Source organism: Notechis scutatus, chromosome 4 (assembly GCF_049901735.1).
Source record: "Notechis scutatus isolate UNSWTSFEM ecotype Mainland chromosome 4, rNotScu1.2, whole genome shotgun sequence".
Classification (NCBI taxonomy): Eukaryota; Metazoa; Chordata; class Lepidosauria; order Squamata; family Elapidae; genus Notechis; species Notechis scutatus.
The window spans coordinates 124,420,120-124,446,385 of NC_142012.1; the positions used below are offsets into that span (position 1 = coordinate 124,420,120).

Consider the following 26,266-nt stretch of genomic DNA (forward strand, 5'->3'; position numbering starts at 1 on the left):
ATGTAAGTCTGATACTGAACTGTTTTTGACACTGGACTTTGTTATTGGATTATCCCTGGACTGAAAACTGACTGACTTACCTGTGAATGACTTTGGACTGTATTTGAACTTTGCTTAAAAGTTTCTGGAAGTAAAAACCTATATTTACTGTACAGTGTATCTGTGTGCTGTGTGTGTATTATTCAAACACTTCTCTCAAATACGTCTCCCTGTATGCACTCATTCTCCTAACGGGGAATTACCTCAACAGTGACCATAGTATTTCACAAGCAGAGCCTCCTTATTTGCTAATCTTGTTTACCAAATCAGTAGACTAGAACAGGGGTCACCAATCTTTTGGACCTCAGGGACCACCAAACTCATAATTTTAAATCCTGTGGAGCAGAGACCCTGGGAAAATCCCCCAAAAAAGTCTGTAGGAAAATTCCCCACCCCGTTTTCCTACCGATCGATCATTCTTTTTTTGGGATAGCAGGATACCGTCTCCAGCTCTGTCCTCAGGGGGAGAGAGAGAGACTTTTGGCTTCATGCAAGGAAAGCAGCAGAAGCAGCAGAAGTCTTTCTTTCTCTCCCCCAAACTCCTCCAGAAATTAGTCTCTGTGAGACTTGTCGTGCCGAGGCAGCCTCTTGGAGCAGGATGTCTTGCAGGGTCCCAAAGACTCATTTCTACCGGAACTTGGGGGAGAAAAAGAAAGACTTTTGCTGCTTTCCTTGCATGCAGCCAAAAGCAGAAGAAAAAAGAAGCGGAAAGAAACAGCCCGGTGGCCAGGCGAAGCGAGTGGGGCAAATTCCCTCCTCTACCCTTTCCCCCCTCCCCTCACTACCTCGTGTTGTTTGCAATGCAAGCAACAAAAGCCTTGTGTTCCCACAGGCCATGTGGGTGGCACAGCCTTGTGTTCCTGCGCAGTCTGGATTAATTGCTTTGGGGGGTGCTTGGGGGTGACATTTCTCTGCAGACCACCAAAATTTTCTCATGGACTACCAGTGGCCCCCCCCCCCGGTAGGCCACCACACGAAAAAAAAAAAAAATAAAAAAAAAAAAAAGACCCCCCCCCCCCCCCACCCCCCAAACACCCTCTTCTTCAGTCTTATTGTGTCAACATACAGAGCAGCATCTTTGTTTAGGATTTTTTTCTTTCTATGGGATGAGAAATGGAACATTTTGCCAGAAGGTTGCTATAAGTAGTCTTCAACTTATGACCATAATTGAGTCCAAAATTTATGTTGCTAAGCATTTTATGCTTATGTTGCCCCATTTTACAACCTTTCTTGCCATAGTTGTTAAGTGAATTGCTGCAATTGTTACATTAATAACATGGTTGTTAAGTGAATGCTGCCACAGATATAAGTGTAAAAAACGGTTATAAGTCACTGTTTTCAGTGCCATTGTAACTTTGAATGGTCACTAAATGAACTGTTGTAAGTTGAGGACTACCTGTAGTTTTTGAAAAGCCTTTAACAGAAACTGAGGCCCTTCATCCAAAATTCATAACTGCACATATTCATATTGTCATTTGGAACTGGACTATATTGTAATTAAATGTTTCCATCTCTTTCCTCAGACAATCCTTCCAAGCAACTTCATAATCTTGATCTGACATGGAACTTCAGGAGCTGTCTTTTATTCATAAAGTAAAAATATATAATTTATATTAAGTTCCTTAGTTTGGACAACAGATAACTGTTTCTTAACAACTGATGATTTGTGAACATGCCCTAAAGTCACATAGGGATTTGTGCTGGCATAAGAAAAATCAGAAAGACCTATGTAAACAGCTATGCTTGACCTCATCCTATGTTCAAAGACTTCCCAACAGTTGTGACATATATCATTTCTACTTTTCCCTTCCCTTCAAAACTTCTCCATATGTGCATTATTCTACTTTCACATAAAGCTAAGAGAAGAGAGGAAAAACATGTGATTTAGAAATGGAAAGCAAATTAATATGTGTACTTTCTCATATCCAATTCTATGTTGCCTATCCCTACTTTAAATGTTGTGCATATGGACAAAAATATATACAAATATGCATTCATATTTTAATATAACTCCAAATCATGCACAAATGAAAAGGGATTTCCATATGCCTTTTTTTACAGCATAAGCTTAGAGATATTTTTGACCCAACCAAAATGTTTGAGAAAGGTAATTATCAATCCAATGGGAATAATATCTAAGATATGTTTGGCAAACCTGTTGTCCTCCAGATATATTAGATACCTACTATTATCAAGGATGATGGGAGTTACAGTCCAGCAGATCTGATGGATAATAGGTCAGAAAAAGATAAAATAGCTAAATGAATTTAGCTTATACTTTCTCCTAAAAACAATATTTTAAATACTCATGACACAATGTCTATAGTGAACAAATAGCAGTAGTATGATGTAATAATCAGGTAGTCAAATTTCACTTTATCAACTAATTACATGGTTTCATGTAGTCTTCAAAATAAATATCAAAGTACATTTTGTTTAGCATGTTGTGTAAATCCATCCAATATGTAAATAGCAGGTTATGATTTAGTAAGGTCTTTGCTTATTCAATAAATAGATAAATAGGTTGTGGGATTACAGTATGAAGAAATTACAGCTTTCTTATGCTGAATAACTACAACTCCCAGCATCTTTCATTAATGCCTCTGCTGACTGGAGAAGCTGCATGTTGCAATTCAACATTTGGAAGGTTAATTTTGGTGCTTTTTGAACAAGATTGTTGCAAACCTTTGGGTCTATTCTCTATTTTTTTCTTCACAAATGAAGGCATATATATGTTACCCAGGATAAGTGCATAAGATCCAATCTGGGTCGGTCATCGGGACTAGAGGTTTCGTTTTCTGAGCTTTTGGACATGCGCAGAGAATTTTTCTCCACCGGAATATGTGCTTTGGGTTATTCTATACATCATATATTTGTGGTGCTTAAATATTTTTTCTTCCCTTTTGTTCTGGTAGGATGAAGAAAGAAGGGAGTTTTTATGATTCTGAAATTTGAGGACATCATTCTTTTAAGCAATGTTTTCAGAAACACAACTTGGTTCTTGTTTGTTCTCAATAATTAAACAAAACATTTATTTTCTATGTTTGGATGTGTCAGATAATAGTTTTGTTTTTAAAACCAAAAATGGGTACTTTCATACTCTTCTAGAATGCATATACAGTATCCTGAACTCATTATCCTCTTATGCAACAATTTGAGAAAAAGATGGATTTACTTCTGTAGACCAGACTGTAGAAGATTGCTGTTGGATTTGGTTACTATATACTTCTGAATAGTCAGGACAGTCATCCTTTTGAAGTTATTTGTACTGCAGATTCATAGATGAATATGAAGGGAGCACACCCATGTGGCAGGTAGATGAGCTGCGGCTAATTGCAGGATGCAAACCCAGTCTTCGTAAACTGAAAAAGTGAAGGGCTACCTAGTACGACTCTAAAGCCAGAATAAGAAAAAACAGTAAGGCTTCCTGAAGGTAGCACGTTCAAAACTTCTCGTACTACTTCAGCACTATCCTGGAGACGCTTAAATACTTTTGGGACTTTCACAGTGAAACTCTATTTGGAAATTGTGTCCATTTTCAGCAGTGATATTAACAATTGTCTGCACTTTTGCTAGGATGGATTCTATATCTTCCTAAAAATGTTTTAATTGAGCATTTCATTTTCAATTGATAGACTTCATTCTAGTACATCCCACACCAATGTACATACATTTTTAAAATTGGTATTGAAACAGAACAAAATTTAGTTACTTTGAGATAGAGGCAATACATTATTCTGTTAAAACAACTGCTCTCTGGAGGCAGAGCTGTCCATTCCTTTGGGATGCCTACAATTATTTTCCAGGAGTTATGATAACTGCCACAAAAACCAGTTTGAAGTTTTCATTGAATCTTTTAGGAAAAATATCAAATGACCAAAAGAAATTTAAATTACCTTTCTTGTTGATTAGAAATCTTTCTACTTATGAAAATACTGGAAGTCTTTTACTGCAACACTAGAACTGAGATATCCAGCTGAAGTCCAACCCACTTTTTTAGTCATCAGACAAGATGGTCAGTAAATGGAAAGTTATAAAACTTTGAAATAGCTAGGTTAAAAGGTTATAGTCATTAAATATGTTTCTACTATTGTGCCCATGTTCCTGGTCAATTTTGTTAAGAGTTCAGTGATTCAAATTTTGGACTTTGGCAAACAGTCAGATAATGCAAGTTCTTTGTTTTAAGGAATGGTATGCTAATTATCTTCATATAAGGAGCATATATTTGTTTTGGTAAATGTTCCCATCTTAGAAATGTAAAAGGCTTAAAAACCAGAATTAATGCAAGTTAATTTTCCTGAATAAAGTAAGTCAGTTTTATCTTGCCCATAAAAAGACAATTCTCTCTCCTATATTATTATTAAAATACTTCTTAAAAATAACAACCATATAGTTTCTAAATACTTTATCTTTTTTTGTTTTATCTTCTGATATGCTAATAATGCAAGTAAAGTTTTTCTCAAGTCATACTCAACTCCTGATAATTTTATTGACAGAGGAACAATATTAATCAGCAATATATGTATTTGTTTGTTTCCTTCTATTTTAACAACTGCCCACAAGTACATGGACAATTTACAAAGATTAAGCAATATAACAATTAAAACAGAAATAAAAACTTCTTCCAATAAAATATTGAAAGAAGAAACTATCAAAACCATTGTACCTGGGAAAAAGACATGGGTGTCTTGGAGGATCACAAGCTGAACATGAGCCAGCAACTTGATATTGTTGCAAAACAAATCAACTAACAAGCAGCCCAAATGCAATCCTAAGATTTATCAATAATAGTGGCAAGATCAAGAGCAGTAAGACCAATTCATGATTTGAAGAATAGTGTGTAAGTTTTTTTTAATTTTCAAGACTACTTCATCTAGCAAGATAATTTGTAGAAAAGAGGTATGAAAACTGTGACTAGAGTTTAACTCATGAGGTCCGGCCTGAAGTCTCATTAGACTATTTTTTCCAATTCAGATGCAGCTGAATTCAAATGCAACATAAATGACAATTTTGTATCCCATCATTTTTATTTCTTCATGCCTGATGAAAATCCCTAGAAATTAAAAAGCTTACACCTTCGGTATATTCTGAAAATTTTAGTTTAAATAAACAGTTATGGCCAAAGAAAGCTAACAAGCAAAACAGTACTAAGTCCAGATTATTATTTTATCATTTAATTTTAATTTTAAAAGCCTTAAAGTAAAAAAAAGAAAAAAAAAAAAAAAAAAAAAAAAAAATTTTTTTTCTTCTCCTCACACAAACACCACCCACCCCTTTTTTTTATAAAATAATAAATAATACCAACCCCTTCCCACCCACCAAAATTAAATAATCCCCCCCCCCCCCCCCCCTCTTTTTTCTTTTTTTTTCTAGGTGACTAAAATTACAATATAAAATACAGAACAAAACATTTCAATACAATAGTGAAAATAAATATTAAAAGTAATTACTTTTGGAAATTAAACAGATCAGTGTGTGTGGATTGTTGGAAGCCATTACTCCATGGAATCCTGAGGACTTTCAAAAGCAGCAACATCCTTGAATGAACATGACCCTTGCATAAGAGGCTGGGTTTAAATAAAAAGCTATACCATAAACCACAATGTACTACAACTGTGTATATATACAGCAACCTAAAAGCTTATCTGAGCCACCCAGTTGTCCCATTGCCAGAATGGGCAGGCAACTGTTGTTGGAGAGAAGAAATTGAAGGCATTGCCTCTGTTAATTCCCAATTCACTGTCAAAGTGACTGAAGGACATATTTTTCTTCCATTTTCAGAGTATTCTCTTTCTCGTTATAGTGCCTCAAGTGTTCCTGCCTGTTTCTGTTTGTTGCGGGCTTAACCTCATCAGTTCACTGGCAGTTTGCAAAGGAATGAGAGCCTCTTCAAATGAGTTAACGCCTACTATATTCTCTAATATGTTTTTAAACTGTCTTTTACAATGAATTCTAAAATAGTAAAATGACTATTCCCTTATCAACAGGGGACTTTTTGGAACCTTGCCAAAAATATTGCTTTAATTACTTATTTCTTTACTTTCTTATTTCTTTCTTACTTATTTCTTTCTCTGAGCTTCCTATTTGTCCTGTGCTTTAAAAAAAATCCCCTAATAATCTTTATTCCAGTGTCTTTAGGACACTAATAGGCCATGGTAATTCTAAAAGAGGTTAGAAAAAAACAGGCTGGTAAATGAGGTTTTAAAAGAAATAAACTGCTTATGGTCCTTGCATGTGTGCATTTTAGGCATTTATTTTGTATATATATATATATATATTCTAATGAATTTTTTGTACCGAGGGCCGGCACTTATATACACACTGCATTTTACTTGTATAAATTTGTAATAACATATAAATCTATCTACATATTGTTCATTGCTTTCCTTTCTAGAACAGAAAGTTGGGAGGTCAGAGCAGCAGGGCAATTACTGAGTGAGAGGAAGTGGTAGCCTGTCCAAAGCTGAATAAACCATGGTTAAAATCCAACATAATGAAGCCAATATTAGTATAAGAAAACCAACTATAATTTTTTGAAAATATATCTGTCTAAATTATCATGATTTTGGATGATCCAATATCCAACTCGAGCAACAACCAAATAGTATTCATATAAAACATTTCTTATAGTTTTCTTTCTTTTCTTTTTCCTTTTTTGCTATCCAAACCCCATGAAATCTATATGCATATTTGATTATAGTTTGCCCAAATATTCCCATTTGCAAGCTCTAGAATTTCTGAATTCCTTAGAAAGAGATCCTGTTCTCACACGAATGCTTTAATATAATTTTATTAGTTTAAAATATAATTGTTGAATAGTTGCATCTTTAAAAATATTATTCTCTAGTGCTATTTCTCATTCACAATAGCTAAGGGATATTAAAACTAATATCCATTTACAAAAAGATAGCTTGATAGTCGAGTCAGCATTATATTACAAGTCAAATTTCTGCAATATATCTTCACTTAGGAAATTGGCAGCTAACAACTGTGAACAAAAGAAATTTCTGACTGAGATTTTTGACTGCTATTTGCAACTACGCCAAGCAGGAGGTGGAATATAGATTGGGATTAACTAACAGTTCTCTGGATCATTCTACAGTCTGTTATAAGAATTTCTGACTCTATTTTTTTAACAAAAGCAAAAACAAAGTGATTTTTTCTACTTAATTAGATTGCTAAAATCAAGAAAGCAGAGTAACTAGGGGTAGATTTTTGTGTGGAATGGATTACGAGCTCAGTTCAGTTCTGTTATTAGAAACACATTTTTGGTTCAAAATGTATTCATTTTTTTAAAAAAAAATTCCTACTTTCTCATGCTAAGTGTATATAGCCTAACTTTGGATTGATATTCTGAAGTACTAATAAAAACTTGGGTGATTTTTAAAACTGATAATGGTATTGTTCAGTCTTTGGAGTAAATTATTTCACTGCTAGATAGTTTCATGTATTTAAATTTATCTGTCTAAAATCTGCAAGATAAATATTACTCTAAAATATTTTCAATCAAACATCTGATGTTTTAGAATTAATGGAACATTTTATGGGTAATAAAGCTAAATCCTGCAATTATATTGCTTTTATTGTATATTGTTGCCTACATTGCTCCATAAGAGGAAAAATAATAATACATTCACTTTTATCACAAAATATATCAATATCAATGAACTGCAGATTATGGATAAAGATCTATTTCAGGAATTAATATTTCTATGCCATTTTTCAGATTTCTGGGGAAGAAACAGAACAAGAGTAACTTCAGGCAATTCCACACTTTTGTCTCCCTGCTTACTCTGATGCTACAATAATCGAAGCAACAGGGAAAAGTGCTGTTCTTTGGTTCCTATCTTTTCCTGTTAGGTAGTCTTTAACTTACAATCATAATTAAGCCCATAATTTTAGTCATAAGTTGTGACCAAGCCTAATTTTACAAAAAAAAAAAAATCCAGTGGACATTAAGTGAATGCTACAACCATTGAGCAAAACCATTGTTTGCTATGGGGCAGGTTTTGCCAATATCAAAAACCAGTTTCTGGCAAAAATGTTATAAATCATGATCACGTAACCATTGGATGCAGCAAATGGCCATAAATCTAGGCCAGTTGCTGTGCATCCCAAATACAGTCACATGACTGCATGAAGAACCAGCCCTGGGAACTTTGAATTTGAATCGGAAATCCTTTTTTCAGGATCTGTTGTAACATTGAACAGTCGCTAAGTGGACTCATCATTAGTCAAGGACCATGGAAACTTTGCAACAAGGAAGGACCAATAATTCAATTTCATATAAACAAAAAAGCAACATTCCTAAAGATATATTTTAAAAAAAAGGAAAGGGAGAGAAACTTTGTTGTACTTCGTGCAGATAGTGGGAAAGCAAGGACAGCCTGGGCAGAAGCCAAAAAAGGATGACCATCAGAAGATGAAAGGTTTGAATGGATCATGAGCCTTGAAAGTTGACAATCCACTGACTTAAGAGGCCATAATTAGATAAACCACAATACTGTTTTTAAAAATGTAGAGAACCTAGCAGTAAGAGCAGTGACCAGCTGCTGGATGGGAGAAGATAAGCAAGAACTGCAACTAATTGGAGGTGGGCCTGCTGCTAGAATGGAATTAGAGTTCTGGGTGTCATTTATTCTGAAGGGCTTAGGATGGCTCAGGTCAAAAAATTGCCATTTTAAATCAAAATTGGAAAAGAGACGGGATAAATTTCAACCAGTTGTGATTTGGAAGAAGATGGCATCATTTATTCCTGCACTCAAGAATCAGTGAGTGGCCTGAATTGGTGACAAGATAAGCAGAAAGAATGTGTCTGCTTATAGTTGATATTTGCATTCATGTAACTTGGGACGTTTTTACAAAAGATACTTTCCTGGTTTTAGATAAAAACGTCCTGTTTGTTTGCACATTTTCCAGCCAAAATAAATAGACAAGATGGCTATGCTCTCAGGAAAATGTCTTTAATAAATGACATCACAATACAAGGTTACAATTCAGAGTAGCTTATGAACCAGACCCACTACAAGCAATCTACTGGTTTAAAAAATAACTTTTAACCTTGCTTGTCTCATGAGTTCAAACAGCTTATATTTCCTATATATGAGAACATTCAAATTTCTCACAGAAAAATTCCAGTTTAGTACTTTTCAGGAAAAAAATTACCAGCATGGAGCAAAGAGACAGAATGCTGACTGAGTAACAATTATTTAATTTCAGTGCATAATCTTTGAATTTGCAAGAATCAAATATGTTCAAACCCCTGGGTATCAATAGGTGCAGATGACTCTTTTCCAATCAACAGAACTCGTAGTTAGTTTTTCAAATGAGGTTTAACAATTCTGTCAGAATAGTTCTAAAGAACAAAACATATACAAGCTCTACAGTACAAGAGGCATTCTCACCTCCGAATGAGAGAATGGAAAAGTAATAGTTAGATTGCACCTACTGCATGCATTCATGCAAATGTTGAGTCACTGTAAGGATTTTAAACAATCTGCTGCTCAGTTAATTGTGTGCTTTTTATAAACAATGAAAAGGATTTTAAAATATTTAAATCTTTTTGACATAGATCTAGATAAATCGTATATTTCTTTAAGTTTGACTAAAAAGGTCACACTATAATTTGCCGCTTAAACAAATCCTCCAAGGTGGTAATACAGATAAAAATATTATATTGTGTTGATCATTTGTATGAAAATTTGACAAAAGCATTAATAAGAGATGGAAAGTGAAACACTTTTCCTAACATATATCAACATATTTGATTTTTCATTACTGGAAAATCCCAAAAGTTAATATAGTACTCTTTAAGAAAGGGGGGGGGGACATAGAGCATAGAGCATTTTTGCCGCTGTCAGCATATATAACATTAAAGTTCCACTTTTTTTCTCAATTTCTTTATCCCTTAAACCTAAACGAAAAGTCTCTGACTTATATTTTTATTTACTTTAAGAATCTTCTGTATTAAGATGTGAAACCTACTCCAATATTTCTTTTCTTTGTCACATGTCTACCATAAACGATTCAAAAGTTTTTTCTTTACATTTATATTTATATTTCCAAAATTCATTTGAGATACCTTTATGCATTCTTGACTATTTGTCCAGTGTTAAATACCAACAGTACATCATATTATTAAAAAATTATTTTAAATTATAATTTTATGTCAACTTTAAACCTTTTGTCCACATGTTTTCCCATTGCTCTAGCATTATATCAAAAATTATTTGCTCACTGAATCAAACAAGGCTTTACATACTCATTCTCCAAGTTCAATTTCAATAGCAATTTATAAACCTTAGCAAAAATGTGTTGTGTTCATCACTACTGCACAATAGGATTTCCAATTCATTTTTTACAAAAACAAATCTATAGCTTTTTAAATCTAATTTAAATCTTTCTTTCAACTGTAAATATATGTAAACCAACAGCAAACACATCCTTCTGATTCCAGCTTGTCTTAAGTTTTTGAGGATAGGGTCAGCATGACTGCAAGTCAAGACCATAAGTCCACCAGTCTGGCCTCACCACCATTTCTTTTCTGAACAAAGCTTTCTGGGGCAACACCCAAAGGGGCATCTTTGCAGAGAACTTTATATTTATTCCAAACTCTTAGGATGGTGTGTCTAACAAAATTATTGTTAAAATCAACATTTACTTTAACCTTATCATACCATAAATAGCTGTGTGAATCACTGAAGCTGTAAAATTAATAACATGGTTGTTAAGTGAATCTGGCTTCCCCATTGACTTTGCTTGTAAGCAAATCACAAAAGGAGTTCACATGACCCAGGGACACTGTAACCATCATAAATACATGCCAGTTGCCAAGTGACCGCATTTTGATTATGTGACCATGGGGATGCTGCAACAGACCTAAGTATTAAAAATGGTTGTAAGTCATTTTTTTCAGTGCTGCTGTAACTTTGAACGATCAATAAAAGAAAGGCTGTAAGTCAAGGGTTATCTTTACACTTTTTAAAGCATTCAATTGAAATCACTGTAAATTACATAAATATGTAATAGCTAATTTGGTGTATGAAATCATTTACTATCTTATAGGTAAGCAGACTGCTGTCCACTTTCCCTTAGTGGGAAGTACTACCAGATCCCTTTTACGTTGCACTTTCTTAAAAGTTCATCTTTGTTTTCTACAGCTTGCCTGTTTCTTTTTCTAAATACAAGCACAAATGGAATAATAATTCAAAATATAATTTATCAACTGGTGTGCCAGCTATAGCCCTATGAAGAAAATATTACCTTGTTTCAATTATCTATGCCCTGTTTGGCTCCTATTTAGAATTCTGCAATATGTTGTATGTGGAACTGCCTTTACAAATGGTATTAAGTATCTGTTGGTACAGAATACAGCTACAAAAATTTTAACAAGGAGTTAGTAATTATACTACTACTTTAATATTGTAGAAAGTTAGTACCCACCCTTCTCCTAGAAGAATGAAATATTCTAGGAAATATTAAAAAGGCAAAATATTTCCCCGAAAAGAGAAATAGAAATCTTAAGGGACACAGAAACTCAGCCCCAGCAGATATTTTGGTGCCAGCTTATCTACAAGAAAGACTGGGCCATCTTATCTACAATACAAAAGACCTTCAACTCCAGGGTTGAAGGTCTTTTGCATTAGCCCTCACTCAAAATCCAAACCAGGATAAAACCATTAAGCCATAAAAGGAATTGCCCAAAGCCCCTTCATTACATCACTCAGCAAGAGTCAACCAAGCCTGGGACTCAAGACAACTTTGTTCCCCCTGCATGGACCCATGGGAGCCTAACAAACAATCAGGATACATTTCTTGCCACAGGAACAGGAAGAAAGTTCAAAGACCAACCAAGGGTATAAATCTCTCTCCCTCTCTTAACCATGTGTCCCATTTTGCCCAGGACTTCAAACCTCATGTGGTCTTGCCCCCCATTAAATCATCCAAACTTGATGATGCAAACTCTTAAGGATCTTGGAGTACTCATCTCTAATGATCTAAGTGCTAGAGCCCACTGTAACTACATAGCCAAAAAGGCGTTAAGAGTTGTTAACCTAACATTATGTAGCTTTTTCTCTGGTAATATTACACTACTAACTAGAGCATACAAAACATTTGCCAGACTAATACTCGAATACAGCTCATCAGTCTGGAACCCACATTACGTATCAGATATTAACACAGTTGAGAAAGTCCAGAAATATTTCACAAGAAGAGTTCTCCACTCCTCTACTCGTTGCAGAATACCTTATGCCACCAGACTTGAAATTCTAGACCTAGAAAACCTAGAACTACGCCACCTTCGGTCCGATCTAAGCATAGTATATAAAATCACACATTGCAATGTCCTACCTGTCAATGAATACTTCAGCTTCAACCATAACAATACAAGAGCAAACAATAGACACAGATTCAAGGTTAATCGCACCAAACTTGATTGCAGGAAATACAACTTCAGCAACAGAGTGGTCAATGTCTGAAATACTCTACCTGACTCTGTGGTTTCTTCCCCAAACCCCTAAAACTTTAACTTTAGACTTTCTACTATTGACCTCACCCCTTTCCTAAGAGGTCTGTAGGGGGCTTGCATAAGCGCACCAACGTGCCTACCGTCCCTGTCCTATTGTTTCTTTTATTTATTTTTATATGTATCCATGCATTCATAACTATGTTTTTACTTATACCTATTATCTTGTAAACCAAATAAAATAAATAAAAATAAAATAAATAAAATCCTCCCAAGCAGTCTTCATGATTCCGGTGTCTTTCTTCCCACTTGGAACTACTGAAACCAGATAGATATTTCTTCCAACAATATCTCCACTGGATTCCAATTCAAATTAAAACCTTTGCAGACTTATTTCTGAAAGGTGCTTTAAAATTTTATTTTCTCAGATCTTTAGATCAGTGATCCCCAACCTTTTGACGCCGCGCCCGGTACCGGCATCAGCTGGGCGCCGCTGCCCGGCACCGGCATCAGCTGGGCGCCGCCATCTTTTTGATGAAAAAGTGCTTCCGGTGACCTCACCGGAAGCACGCTTTTCATCAAAAAGATGGTAGCGCTTAGCGCTTCGGTGAGCTTTTCTGCAGAAATGGCTTTCTACCCGAAAAGCTCACCGAAGCGTTGGCATCGCCATCTTTTTTGATGAAATGTGCTTCCGGTGAGCTTTCCCGGAAAAGCTCACCGGAAGCACTTTTCATCAAAAAGATGGCGGCGCCCAGCAAGCCAGCGGCCCGGTAGGAGTTGTTCTGAGGACGGTACGCGGTCCACGGACCGGTGGTTGGGGACCCTGTTTTAGATGACATTATAGTTTTCTTTAGTGCGGTGGATCTCATTTCTCTGCTCCTCCTTTTTAAAGTACATTTTGTACAGTGTATTTAATCAACTTTTCTCAATACTTGTAATACATTTTGACCAACTATGTGTTTAATTTTTTTGCCTGTCTCTTATAAAGCTTACTCATTTTTAATGTATTACTACATTAATAAGCTATCTAGACAACATGTTATCAAGTGACTTAAAAATTTAAACTAACTTAATGGACTTGTGGCAGTATGTCTTAAAAATCCAGATTCTTTTACGTAAAAGAAAAGTTACAACAATATATATTCCCTATATACATTTTTCTATAAAGAAAGGAAGATTTTTTTAAATAAAGGAATCATAAAATGTTCATAAATAGGAAATAGCAGAAGCTGAATAATAAACAATCATAAAACTTGCATTTTCAGTACTCTAGGAAGAATCTCTAGATCTTGTACAGTATGAGAATTCAGATCAATGTCTTACCTTAGGGCGTGCATAAGCGCAAGGGGGCGTGCATAAGCGCACCAACGTGCCTACCGTCCCTGTCCTATTGTTTCTCTTATTCTTTTATTTTTCTTATATGTACCCATTTCATGTATTCACAACTATGTATACGCTTATACTTATTATCTTGTAAACAATTGGCAAATCAAATAAATAAATAAAAATAAATAAAATAAACAAGACATCCAGACTTACATTAACAAGTAAAAAGGAAGCAAAGAGATAACTATACAATACTTCAAATGTTTAGGTCAGGAAAAGTAGCAGTAGCATAACAAAATAATTCAGGTACATTTTCATTAGACGTTATGCTTAAAATTTGGTGAACTCACAGCTCATATTCCAAGATCTTCTGGCTTCCAGAAAAATGTTATAAATTATTTATTTTTCACTTGGCTCTTGAAATTTAAGAAGCTGAGCTTAATAGTGCCATTTCCAGGAGAAAGCTGATCAACAAATTCATACCTAGAACAATATGAACACTTCACACTTTAACAACGGGTTGAAGATAGAAAGCAGAATTTGCAATAACCAGACAACAAAATGGTAGAATATTGGGTATGTTATCCTTCCTGCACTTTGACTATTCATTTATGGGAAGAGAAAACAGTCATAAATAGATCAATGCTTGAAGAATGCAACCAAAATATTAGACTAAGTCTAGCTATTGATCTACATTTTATTATTACATGATTCTGATATGTTCATGCCTGTAAGTTAATTTGTTATAAGACTCTCAGTATTTTCCAAAATTATCAAATTCTGTGTCTGGAAAATCCTGCTTGTAACTCTTGGTTCTTGTATAGAACATCCAGTAAGAAAGCTTGGTCTGTGGGCAGGAAATCCCCCTACCACACCTTTCTGATTTACACTGATTCCTGATACACACCACATGTGTCCCCTCCCTCCTCCCCCATTTGCTAAGGTTCTGTTCCACATTTAAGTGATGAAAAGTTAAGACCTATGGTTACAACTTCTATGAGAAACTTCATTTTGAAGGGCTGCTACATTTCAAGTTTATTGCCATGAGGAAAAATGAAGAAACAAAAGGCCACAGTCACTCAACAGCAAAGAAATCTGGGTGAAGACATTTAGTAAGTGTAAGTTCTCTACCAAACCTTGTTGAAATATTGACCTCTGGGCTGAATGAATATTTATTTCTGCAAATGTTTAATATGAATCAACTTCAGTTCCTTGTCCAAGAAGTTTTATGCTACAGAGAAAGTTTTCCCTTTAACTTTTAAACCACAGCAGCTTCAACAAAACTAGTTGGAAGAAGGGGAAAGGGGTGGGGGATAAAATAGACAGAAATCTGTGTGGAGAATGTGGCACATTCTTTTATCAGGTGAAATTGAGAGGGTACGTGCAGTAGGAATCTCAGCCTGTAATGCCCTTGCTAACCAAGATACCAATATTAAAAATACCTTCTACAATTAAAAAAAAGAAATAGAATTGGGGTATGCATGGGGAGTTTGGAGTTGTTTGACAAAGCAGATAAAATCTCCAAACCACTTAAAGTCAGACAGACTGAAATGGCATAGACATTATGCCATAGTAAGCAAATAAATACAATAAGGTACTTTCTCTTTTGTCAATTTACTCAGCAGAGTTTGTCTGGGATTAATTGGTTTCCCTGGTAATGGTTTTTAAAAACCAAACAGCTTCCTAGATCAGGTAGCCAAAGAAAGACTGGAAGATGGGTATGTTTGTGTGTCTACTACTTTTCTTTTGAAATTGAACTCATGCTTGCTTGTCTCTAATCATACATTACATTGTTTATCCCAAAGATGACATTCATAAAACCACCCATGCTGGCACACAGCAACTCCTTAAAAGATGGTCTATTTAAAGTATATGGTATAATTTATTAATTTGGACATTCATGTTCAGTTTCTAAAAATAAAAATTTGTATTTATTGAGAACACTGAATGTGGATTAAATTAAATTATTGTTTAATGTACTGTAGATTCCAACTTGTATCCTGCATGTATTTATTCAACAGTAATTCAGTAATGTTTACTCTCATGAAAAAATATGAACAATCTGTACAAAGAATATAGTTTTCAGATTAGTATTTAAAACTTAGAGATCACCTCTTACAACTTTATCTGGAAGAATATACTGTCTGCAATAACATAGCAGAGTAAGTAAACTGTTTCATGCATTGAAAACTAATGTTCCATAGCCTTCCAAAGTACAAGAATGTAATTTCAAAACATTTATCAGTGAAATCTTAATCAAGGGTTTATATCTCCCAGTCTTGTCTTCCACCCAGCTATAATATATGAATAATAATACAATTTTGGATTATAATAGTTGCTGTTATAAAGGCTTTTTTAACATTTAGGAGATAATACTATGTCCTTGATGAATTTTTTTTTAACATATTTCATAAGCTTCTGGTCATTAACTGAAGTGAATTTGAGAACATGAGGACCCAGATTGTTGGGGGCAATATGCTGACTCTGTAAAAACCTCTTAGAGGGGGCTGTAAAGCACTATAAAGTGATATATAAGTCTAAGTGCTATATTAGAAGACACATCAATATTTATCATGCAGGAGAAATGCCAGACTAATTAATTAGAGCCCTATTTTTCTAGGATATGAGACTGCCAGAAGACTCTCAAGGATAAGATTGTTAACCTGATTGCTTTCTTTAAAGATGGTAGTACTGAAAAAGCAATAAATGCAAGTAAATATTACAGTATTGCAGACAGAATTAATTTTGAATATATTTTACTAGGATTAAGGCAAATCTTCAATCCCCAGGAATCAACTACCATATACTGCTTAATTTTTAATACTATAAAAATAATACATTCTGTAATAAAATTCACATCCTATAGTACATTGCTTTAATTACCAATTGACATTAGCATTAGGAGGTGCATAAATGTGCATTTAGAGTAAAAAAAAGTTGAACCAAAATTCATTTGAATTTTGCAATCTAATAATATAAATACCCTTTTATTCAATGATTAAATGTGCCTAAATATGCCTGCAACATTGAGAAAAAATGTATGTGACAAGCCTTATCTTATTATTCTGTCAAAAATCAAAGTTATTATTTTTGTGTTGGGGAAGTAATTCACCTTCATGTGGAAGGGAATTTCAGTTCATCCAAATACAGCTGTGGATAGAAAATAAATAAACATAAATAATTAAATGGTAAGAAAAGTAGCAAATATAATTTTCTCCTGAAGCTGGTCCTAATGAAGGGAAACATAACTGAAATGATTAGGAATTCATGGAAAATCTTTTCAGAATTACATTTTTAGTACAGTTTATTTCCATTTTAAAAACTGTGATGTCTTGACTCCAAACAGATGCTAATGGACAGCAGTTCGATAGGTAGGAACCAGATCAGTTCATTATGGTAAGTCACTGGGCTCAACCCATATATCTGTAACGGTGAAGAGGATTTTAGAAAATTATTTTCTTCAATCATTAGAAAGAAAAGGTAACTTCCTCAATACATGGTAGGAAAAAATAAAAAAAATGGATGGAGAAATGACAAAATTTTATTGCTGTTTTAAGTACAAACTATTCCAGTTCAAAATGATAATTAGGACAGGAATAGATGTTGCTCTCAGTTTTAGATGAAATGCCATCAGTTTCTGTTCTATTTATAGGCTTTTCATGAAGGTAAGTTATATAATATGAAGTATTTAGAAAAATGAGAAATGGTTGTTTGATGGTAATTAATGTAGCATTTTTCACTCTCCTAGAAGTTATCAGAAATAGAAAAAATCCTGATATTAATAGCAGCCTTCAAGTAGCATAGGCAGCCGCAGATGGAAATAAGAGCAGACTGAATGCCTTCCAAAATAAGCAATTCAATTCCACTACAGTTCCACTGGTGAAGTATATTCTAGATACATATTAACAAAAGTACAAAACAGGAATTAAACTACCACTTGATTTTGAAACATTTTCCTTTCAGAGACATTTTTCAATGGGAAACCTCTGCCTTTATTATAATGATACATTAATACTACTACCTCACTTTCAAAAAAAAATGACAACACATGAAACAGTGTCTCTACCACTGCTAAATGTAGGTTTTCACTAATAATTTTTCTTCTGGTGCCACCATTGTCAGTACACTGAGATTCCATATGTTTCCTTTCCATAACATTCCCTAATTGGTATTTATGGGGGAATGGATAAAAAAACTAAGGGTTTACAGCACATTATGATCCAAACAGGAGAATAAATGTGTGGGGATTTTACTACACAACCCATAGCATCAATGATGCCTCAAGAGGACCTCCATCTATTCACATCTGAGTTCATATCGAGAGACTGTGTCATGAGATATTTCATTCTTCTTTGCACCTTTTCAACATATCACAAACTATTTCCTGGAAAGTATGTATTTCACTTCTTTCTATGATAACAAATTGTCCCAACATACATAGCCATCGTGTTATTGCATTTTGGGGTAATCAATGTTATACAAAGCACAGAAAAGGAATAGGAAATTGTAAGTGAAGGAAATTGGTATTTTAAAAAAGGAAAAATAATTCAAGCTACAATGCCATTTGCTATTCCTCTCCATGTCTTTTCACCCTTGCAAACCACCCTTGTTTCCTTTTATCTATGCCTTGATTCTCACACTGCCTTTAAACTTTAATCCCTTTTGAAGTGCTAACTCCAACTATAACTCTGTCATTTTCCCCATTCTCTCTGCCCATTCATTCTTTTGGTATACCGTTTGTTCAATCTTCATTCATTCTTTCTAAATGACATTTGGTCACTCATCTTTGTATTCATCCTCATTTTAATTATCACCATTCATTCTTGATCACATATATTTGTGTTTTATTGTACACTTTCTTAAGCAACTTATACCTACTGTATTCAACTTAGTTCTCTGTGTCTTCAGACATGCCCTACTTATTAATCACAGAGCTCTTGGTGGCTCACAAAGTAAACAATAATAATACAAAAACAATATAAAAGCAAAAGGCAATTAAACTCCAGACACAACATCTGGCATCAGATCCAGGAAAGTTCTGTCTTTAGCTATTTCCAGGGGGCAGACAATGTTGGAGACTGCCATTAACAACTATTTTCACCTCTTTCAATTAATAGCCATTCCTCACAACAGATCACATACTATCCATTTCCTTAGTATCAACATTTGCATCTCTTAATATTTCTTTGTGAATTTTACCCTCTTTAGCAAACATTCTATAAGGTATAAAGATTCTTGAGGTTTTTTTTATCATTTATATAGGCAATTGTTAATTCCATTTTCTCTGTCAGCCACAACTATACAGTACAGATTGGCTTTTAATACCTTAATTTTCACATTTCTACTCCTTATCTGCATTTGGATTTGTCACCCCAGTAAGACAGAATTATCTGCATATAAAATATGCATTCATATCCCAACTTCCACATTTTTAATGTCTCCAAAAATGCCCTTATTTATTTTTCATATCTATTTTAAATATGTCAAATAAATTCTGGTAGATTAGAAATGCTAAATATGCAGTTATGTTATCTAACGTAATATGAAAGGTACTGACGGAAAGTTCTAATGAGGAGTTAACATATATTGGTAATGAGCCTAGAATGCCAACTTTGTAATTCTCATTTGTTACTCTTTCTTTCAAGTTACACTTTAATTGCATGCTTATAAAAAGCATAAATTGTAATTTGCCTTTATTAACTGACCTGAATTGATAATAGACCCAGAAATAAACAATCACTTTATTGTCAATAATTCATAATAGCAATTAACTTTAAAAGAATAGGCCATATACTAAATCATAGTGAATTTGAAGTTATACATCATCTAGAAATGTTTTTCTTTGAGAAATGGAATATAAATATTAAAATAAATACATTAATAAAGTGTTTATAACATTCACAATTCTTGTTTGAACCACTATGTCTACCACTAGAAGAACAAGGAAAGATCTAGGTTCTCAACCTTGTCCAGCATGTCTCTGGAATGCCTTTGGATGAGGGACAGAAGAGATGGACCTTGATTCTACAAAATAGCTATTGTGAGGACAGCACTCTCTTCTTATTTGCCTGATGGAGCTAACCCCAGAAATATAAATAACTTTTGTCAATATAACCTTTTCATGCACATGGTTACTGTCTATCTCGTCCAGATATTTCCAATATGTTGGAAGCACATTGTTGCGTTTCTTCTATAAAATAAAGCAGCAGTTTTCTTTATATTTCCACTTGTACTCAAGCTTTTTATTATTGACAAGCACTCTGGGACTGGGACTCTGGGAAGTATATAGTTGACAATTTCCTATGTCACTCACATGAGGTAAGGGAGAAGTAATACAGGAGTGCCAAATTTCTCATCCTAGGGTAATTTGGTGCAAAAGCAGACAAGCTTTCCCACCCATCCCATACTTTTGTGTGAACAGGTATGAACTCAGTCATAGCACCCATATTTCCCACAAACTAGTTTTTATCCCTGCACTTTCCCAATGCCAAAGTTGCCCCCCTTGAAAGAGGTGCTACCAAAGGCCTCCCTCAGGCTGTCTGGCCTTGGCCTCCAGTGACCCGGGCGTTTTTCAGCTTGCTCCTCTCAGAGACTCTGCTAATTCCTCCCCAGGTCCTTCCTTCCTTCCTCTCCCCACTCTGTCCCTGAAGCCTGATTCTCACCGTCCTCGTAGTTCTTGAGGTAGTAATCCGGTCCCGGTCCACCACGGCTCTTGGCTGGGTTCTTCACGTTCTGGAACTGCAAAAAGTCGGTCCTTTTGCCCGCGAAGCGGAGAAAGGCGGGCGCCAGGCCACGCGCCAAGGTCACCAAGCGCCGGGAGCTGCACAGAAAGGGGCTGAATGAGCGAGGACGACAAGGAGGGAGCGAGGCAAGCACGACTGCGACGGGCTGGGCGCGGCGCCATCGCGGCTCCGGTGCCCGTCAAGAAACGGCTCGCCAAGCCGGAAGCTATCAGCGCAGCTCCGGGAGAGGCCCCAAAAGCCGAGTACACTGGCTTGAATTCCTGCACCAGCTGCTATAGGAAAGCGCCGCAGAGCCAAGCATCCGTTCTCCAACGATTGCCACAGGGACGGCGGCGGTTCTCCGCCGCAGGCGGGCACCAGGAGAGGCACAAGGGCCGGAAGCGCTTCGCCCATGAAGGGCACTTGCTCTTTCCCGACGGAGCGGGCGTTGCCCTTGCTGCCATCTCCTCGGACTCCGTGGAGGTCCCTTTCTCTACCTCCACACATACACCCCTCCCCACGTGCTTGGGACAACAGGCGGCGCAGCGATTGGCTGTCGGTGGGGGAGCCAGTGTTGTCCTGACCAGCGAAGCAGAAGGACCCGCGTTTCTTTTGGCCAGGCTTTTCCAGCGTTTCTTCGCCATTGCCACTTGTGGCATCGCCTGAGGCTCCTCTCCTGTTTTCTCTTCCCGGATCCAAACCGCCAGAGGAGAAGGGAAGGCTGGGGCCTGGGTACTGCCGTGGGGGCGCCTCACAGGAGGCAATTTGAGACCCCCTGCAGACCTCTAGGGATGACATCCGCCCGAGCAAACCTCCGGAGAGGGGCGGGGGAAAAGACAAGCAGCCAGAATTGTTCAGAACAGCGATACGTTTCCGAGATGCTTTCTCCATTACAAACATGTGCATCTTAATGGGAACCATGGCCCGGCCTCTTCGCCGCGGCTCTGCGGGCCGTGGGAGCCCGGAGGGCGCATGGGTCTCTAACCGCAGTGGGAGCCACGAGGGTTGGAAGAGCTAAAGAAAACGCGGCGGGTGGAGAGAAACCCCTTACCTGAGGAAGTCCAGCCAGCCGTCGTGGAGGATTGAAGGATCCAGTTGCAGCGAGAGGAAGTTCTCGCTGGTGACACGGAGGGAGCTCCTGGTACTCACGTCCAGGAGGATGAGCGTCCTGCCCGGGGTGCCCTGCGGGCTTGTCCTGGCGGGAAGGCGCTTCACCCCGGCCTGAGAGGGCAGAGAGAGGTGAGCCAACAGCGCCAGTCCAGGGGCCAAAAAGGCCAAGAAGCCAGAAGGGCCAGAGCCGGGGCAGGGCATGCTGGGCCGAGGGGGGCTCCCCAATTAAGTTCCGCGCCGGGCACAGCCAGTCACGGGCAGCTAATTGTCCGGAGTGCAAAGCGTGGGGGCGCGCTGCCTTTTTTCCCTCCCCCTCCTCCCCCCAATGTTTTGGTGCTGGGGGAAGAGGGGAGCTCACGCCCCTGACCAGCCTTCCCCGGGGCCGGTGCCAAGACGCCTTGTTCGCCAGCGCCGCCCCTAGAAGAGTCGCCGCCTGCGGACATTTTCGCGATTCCAAAGGTAAAGGAGAATCGTTCTTAGCTTAACAACTCTCGGCCCGGGATCCCCAAGGGCCCAGGCTGGTGACCTAAAGGATGACGGCTGCAGACAGCGAATGTTTTTTTGCAAAAGGCCTTCCCCCTCTTTGGTTGCTCAAAAGAAAGCTATTCAGAAATTGCAAACAACCCTTTTGCTAAGAGTAGTTTTGCCGCCGGAGCCTCACCTGGGTGAGTCAAGCAGAGCCCCGAAATAGATTGCATTGTTCGGTCGCAATAGCTCGCTCGCAGACAGCGCTGGCAGTTCTACAGAGATCTGGAGCCCGTGTAGAGAGGAAGGCGGGGAGGGGGGGGGAATGTAATCGAAAGAAAAGCATTAACTTTGGTCTTTGCTTGTTCCCCTGGTTCTTCTGCGTTCTTACCGAGAAGTCAGAAAACCAAAAGTGCTGGTGGAAGAGTGCAGAGATAACGAGCAGCAGTTTAAACAGCCACACTGCCTAAGGCTGAGAGAAGAGTCCAGAGCCGGAGGCCTCCGACAAAAAAAAAAAAAAACGCCGGAGATTCAGGAGAAGCGCTGCCCTGAAAAGTAGAGCTCTCTTCGCGAGGAGGAAAACCGGAACGAGATGGAGTGGTGAGTCAAGCCATCTTCTAGGCCAGGAGGGTAATTTTTTTCCCATATTGGAAAAGCAGCCTTTCCCGAACAACCGAGAAAAGTTCTACGAAAATGCCCATCTTTGTACCCCCTTACCTCTGCTTTCGGCGCAGTCGCCTTCCGCCTTTTCTTGGGAACCTTTCTCTTCGGCTGCTAGAAGAATCAAAGGCAGCACAGAGGTATTTTTCCAGTCGGAGGTGTCGGAACTGAGCTGCCATATCGGGCAGACTGGGGATAAGCGAGGCGGTCAAAAGAATTGGTCCAGTTTTGTCTCGTATACAACTGAAAGAGCAAATTAAGAGCCACTCCCCTCTTCTTTGGGAGAGATTCACTATGGGGCTTGGGATAACTCCAGTTCAAAACAAGCCCCTTAGTGGATGTTGGTATCCCCTTCCTTTTGACGCGTTGATCTGACTTTTCTGAGTATAAGATCCACGTGGAGCAAAGGAAAATTGCTTCGGAGAAAAACTGCGCGACCGTAATCTGCCATGGAGTGATGAACACGAAATCAGCTCCAGAGAAATGCAGACCACTCCTTTTCAAAAAAAAAAAGAAAGAAATATTTTCGTTGGAATTAGGTTGCTAGAGCAAGAGCTGGTCTCTCTGAGCCTTGTTTACATGCAGCCTGTTTGTGCCGCGGATGAAACAGCTAGGCAGCCCCCGTAGAGTGGCGAGCAGCTTTTTTTTTTAAACCTCTGCGCCGAGACAGCCGGTACTTCAGATCGTCCTTCTACATTCATTTCCTGCCCACAGCACTTATGGCCTAAAAAGAGGAACTTCAATCCACATCCTTTTGTCAGTATAAACTGACTATACAACACACACGCGTGCGCGCTCGCGCGCCCATACACAAAAGAAACGCACCTCCAAACGTTAAGGACTGGAGATGAACGGTCAGAATTCTGCAGCTTTTCCAATATCGGATATTGTCTTCAGAAAGTGGTTTTGTGCCGGGGCTGTGTGGGTCCCGGTAATGTCTACCATAAAGTAAAAACTACTGGGTTTAGTAGACTGCAGCTCTGATTTATGGCTCAAGAGACTAGGATTAACCTTCCTTCCTCTCACTGGATACTGAGTTATAGGAAGCGCCTCAGTGAAATGTGAGAGGTGAATCGGTTGCACTTTATGTATATTAAGTCTAAAAACATTCCTACTCACGAATAAGTTTCAGATACCAGGATTTTCCTGAAAGAGTGTTTGGTACACAAGACAATAGCTGATTGTTTAAATCTATATGGACCCTCCCGGTCCTGTGTATTTTTAATTAAAAAATAAATCTATCAACCCTACTGGAGCTTACTCCTGAATAAATAAGTACTATATAACAAGAATGCGGCCACGGGCAATAGATCATAGATCGGCAAACCTTCATCGATTTTCAGTAGGATTTATCCCATCGCAAACTACAAACCAAATGATTAATTAACAGAGAACTTTTCACGGCTTTTGACGGGGGAAGACACTCTTTACTCTATGCTCCTAATATTTCCAAATGATGAAATATACGCTTTTGCAATAAATTTTCCTGTAATGGCCATTATAAATACCTTGCTCTTAAGGTTCACTAGGATGGAGGTGCTGCCAAGGTGTTAAAACATTTCGGGCAGGAAAGGTGCTGTATCTGATGTCTGCTTAGAATCAGGGAGAAGCAGCAAGGGTGAAGGAGTGGGTTAAGGTACTAAACTTACCCGGCCCAGACAAATATATTGTCTTCTCCTCAGAAGATGGCTGCTGAGCCCTCAGTTTGGAAGATCACACTGAAAGATGGGGATGATGTTGCTCTTCCTTTATTAATGTAAATCGTTCTCCATTCCTGACAGTAGCCCAACTGGAGTCCTTGAGCCAGTAGCCTCTTTCCTTCTACCCCCCCCACTTTCTTTGACAGTATCCAGATCCAGTAGTAGGAAACTTTAAAACAGTGAGTTGGGTGTGTAACTGCTAGATTCTTCACTGCTACGTTGTGGAACATTTATTAAAGCAAATGACCATCTCTCTTCAGATAATTGATCATTCTTTTTCCAGCACATCTTCCAATTATATTAAAAGGCATCAAGTTTCCAAAATTTCCAGTATTGACATGAAGCATAGTTTACCCAATTATTTAAATATAGTGAAACTCTGGTTTTATGCATCTTTCAGTTCTGCAAATTAAGATATCCTAAAATAAACTTGGGAAAGTTGATAGGAAGCATCTATTCTATTTTCTTTAAGCTGGATATCTTTTAAGTACAAGATGAGCTATGATAAGATTGGTGAAAGGGTGTAAGCAACCCTTTTCCATTTATTTTAAAGCATTGGTTGTTTCATGAAATCATTTCTCCTTTTTTTTATACATAGAGATTTAAGTATTTTAAAATGCTTGTCATCACCAAGGATTTCCGATAGTCTTTTATTTCTCTCCAAATTAATATTCTAAATATCCATCTGAAAAATCTGGATGGTTCTTCACTGTGCCATTGACATCTGAAAAGCTATGAGGGTGATACTGTCCTAAAAACCTCTTAATACTACTATTAATAATAATGTATTAAATGTATATGCCACCTGCACCTACCCCAATGATCTTATGCTTATTATCAGATTAAACTCATCCATCTTTAAAGTGTCACAAGGCCTCTGTCATTTTCACCTCCTCCAAAGATCCAAAGTTATTTCTATTGTTTTGATGGCTGCTGGAATCCATTGAACAGCATTTCTAAAGATCTCTTTGAAATGTCTAGCAAGAGCTGGTTTGGAAGCAGCAATTATTGCAACCAACTCAGAAGTGCCACTCTCTGTAGGACTTCTTTCTGCAACCTGAGGAAGAGCTTGAACATGTTCTACCAGCTAGCAGACTGCAATCCCAACCCATTCACTACAAGGAAGTTCCACCGAAAATATATATTTAGGAGTAGGCTAAAACATTTTCTACCCTTACATGCTTAAATAGTGCACATGCCCTAATCATAGCACTGCCTTACATTCATGTGAAATAATTATATGGAAATAAATTCCCCTGGTAGTTATGGACTAGCATTTGGACATATCTGTTTTAGAAGACTTCAGGTTGTTCTGTGCCTTGACTCCAAGTAGCATGCATCCATTCTGTCTTTCAGCTGCTGTTTTCTAGCTTGCCTGTCTTTACAGGAAGGACATCCATCTTCCCTCAATTTGATACAGGTCTGAAGTGAGTTTTTTACTACTCAGATCTGCTTAATTCCAGGTGTTTGTTTTTTTTCACTGCTGAAGAATGCTGAAAAGAATATTACTCCCCACTGCATTTTTGGGGAGCTGGTTTACCATTTTTAATTTGTCTCAATGAGAAAGTGAGCTAATGAGCTGGTTTAAGTACCCAGAAACCCATCTTATCCATGTTTCTTAATATATCCATTAAGTGTGTATAAGGGGGGAAAAACAGAATTATATATATTCTGTTTCACACTCTTAGATACCTTTTTGGAAGCAGTTTGCTCAATTTGGACTATAGAATTTGTGATTCAATGATCCAGAATGTAACATTTATCAATTATTATATTGT

General features: G+C 37.5%; 1 protein-coding gene across 1 annotated transcript in view; it reads right to left on the reverse strand.

Annotated features, from left to right (window-relative positions):
* The window catches only part of HPSE2 (heparanase 2 (inactive)), a 142,506-nt gene extending 120,286 nt beyond the window's left edge, over positions 1–22,220 (reverse strand). Inside the window, exons 1-2 of the mRNA XM_026667632.2 lie at positions 21,605–22,220; positions 20,494–20,651 (exon numbers count right to left, since the gene is read on the reverse strand). Of these exons, the coding sequence (XP_026523417.1) occupies positions 20,494–20,651; positions 21,605–21,864 (418 nt within the window). The 5' untranslated portion in view covers positions 21,865–22,220. The remainder of the gene's footprint in view (positions 1–20,493; positions 20,652–21,604) is intronic.
* Between the last annotated feature and the right edge of the window lie 4,046 nt (positions 22,221–26,266).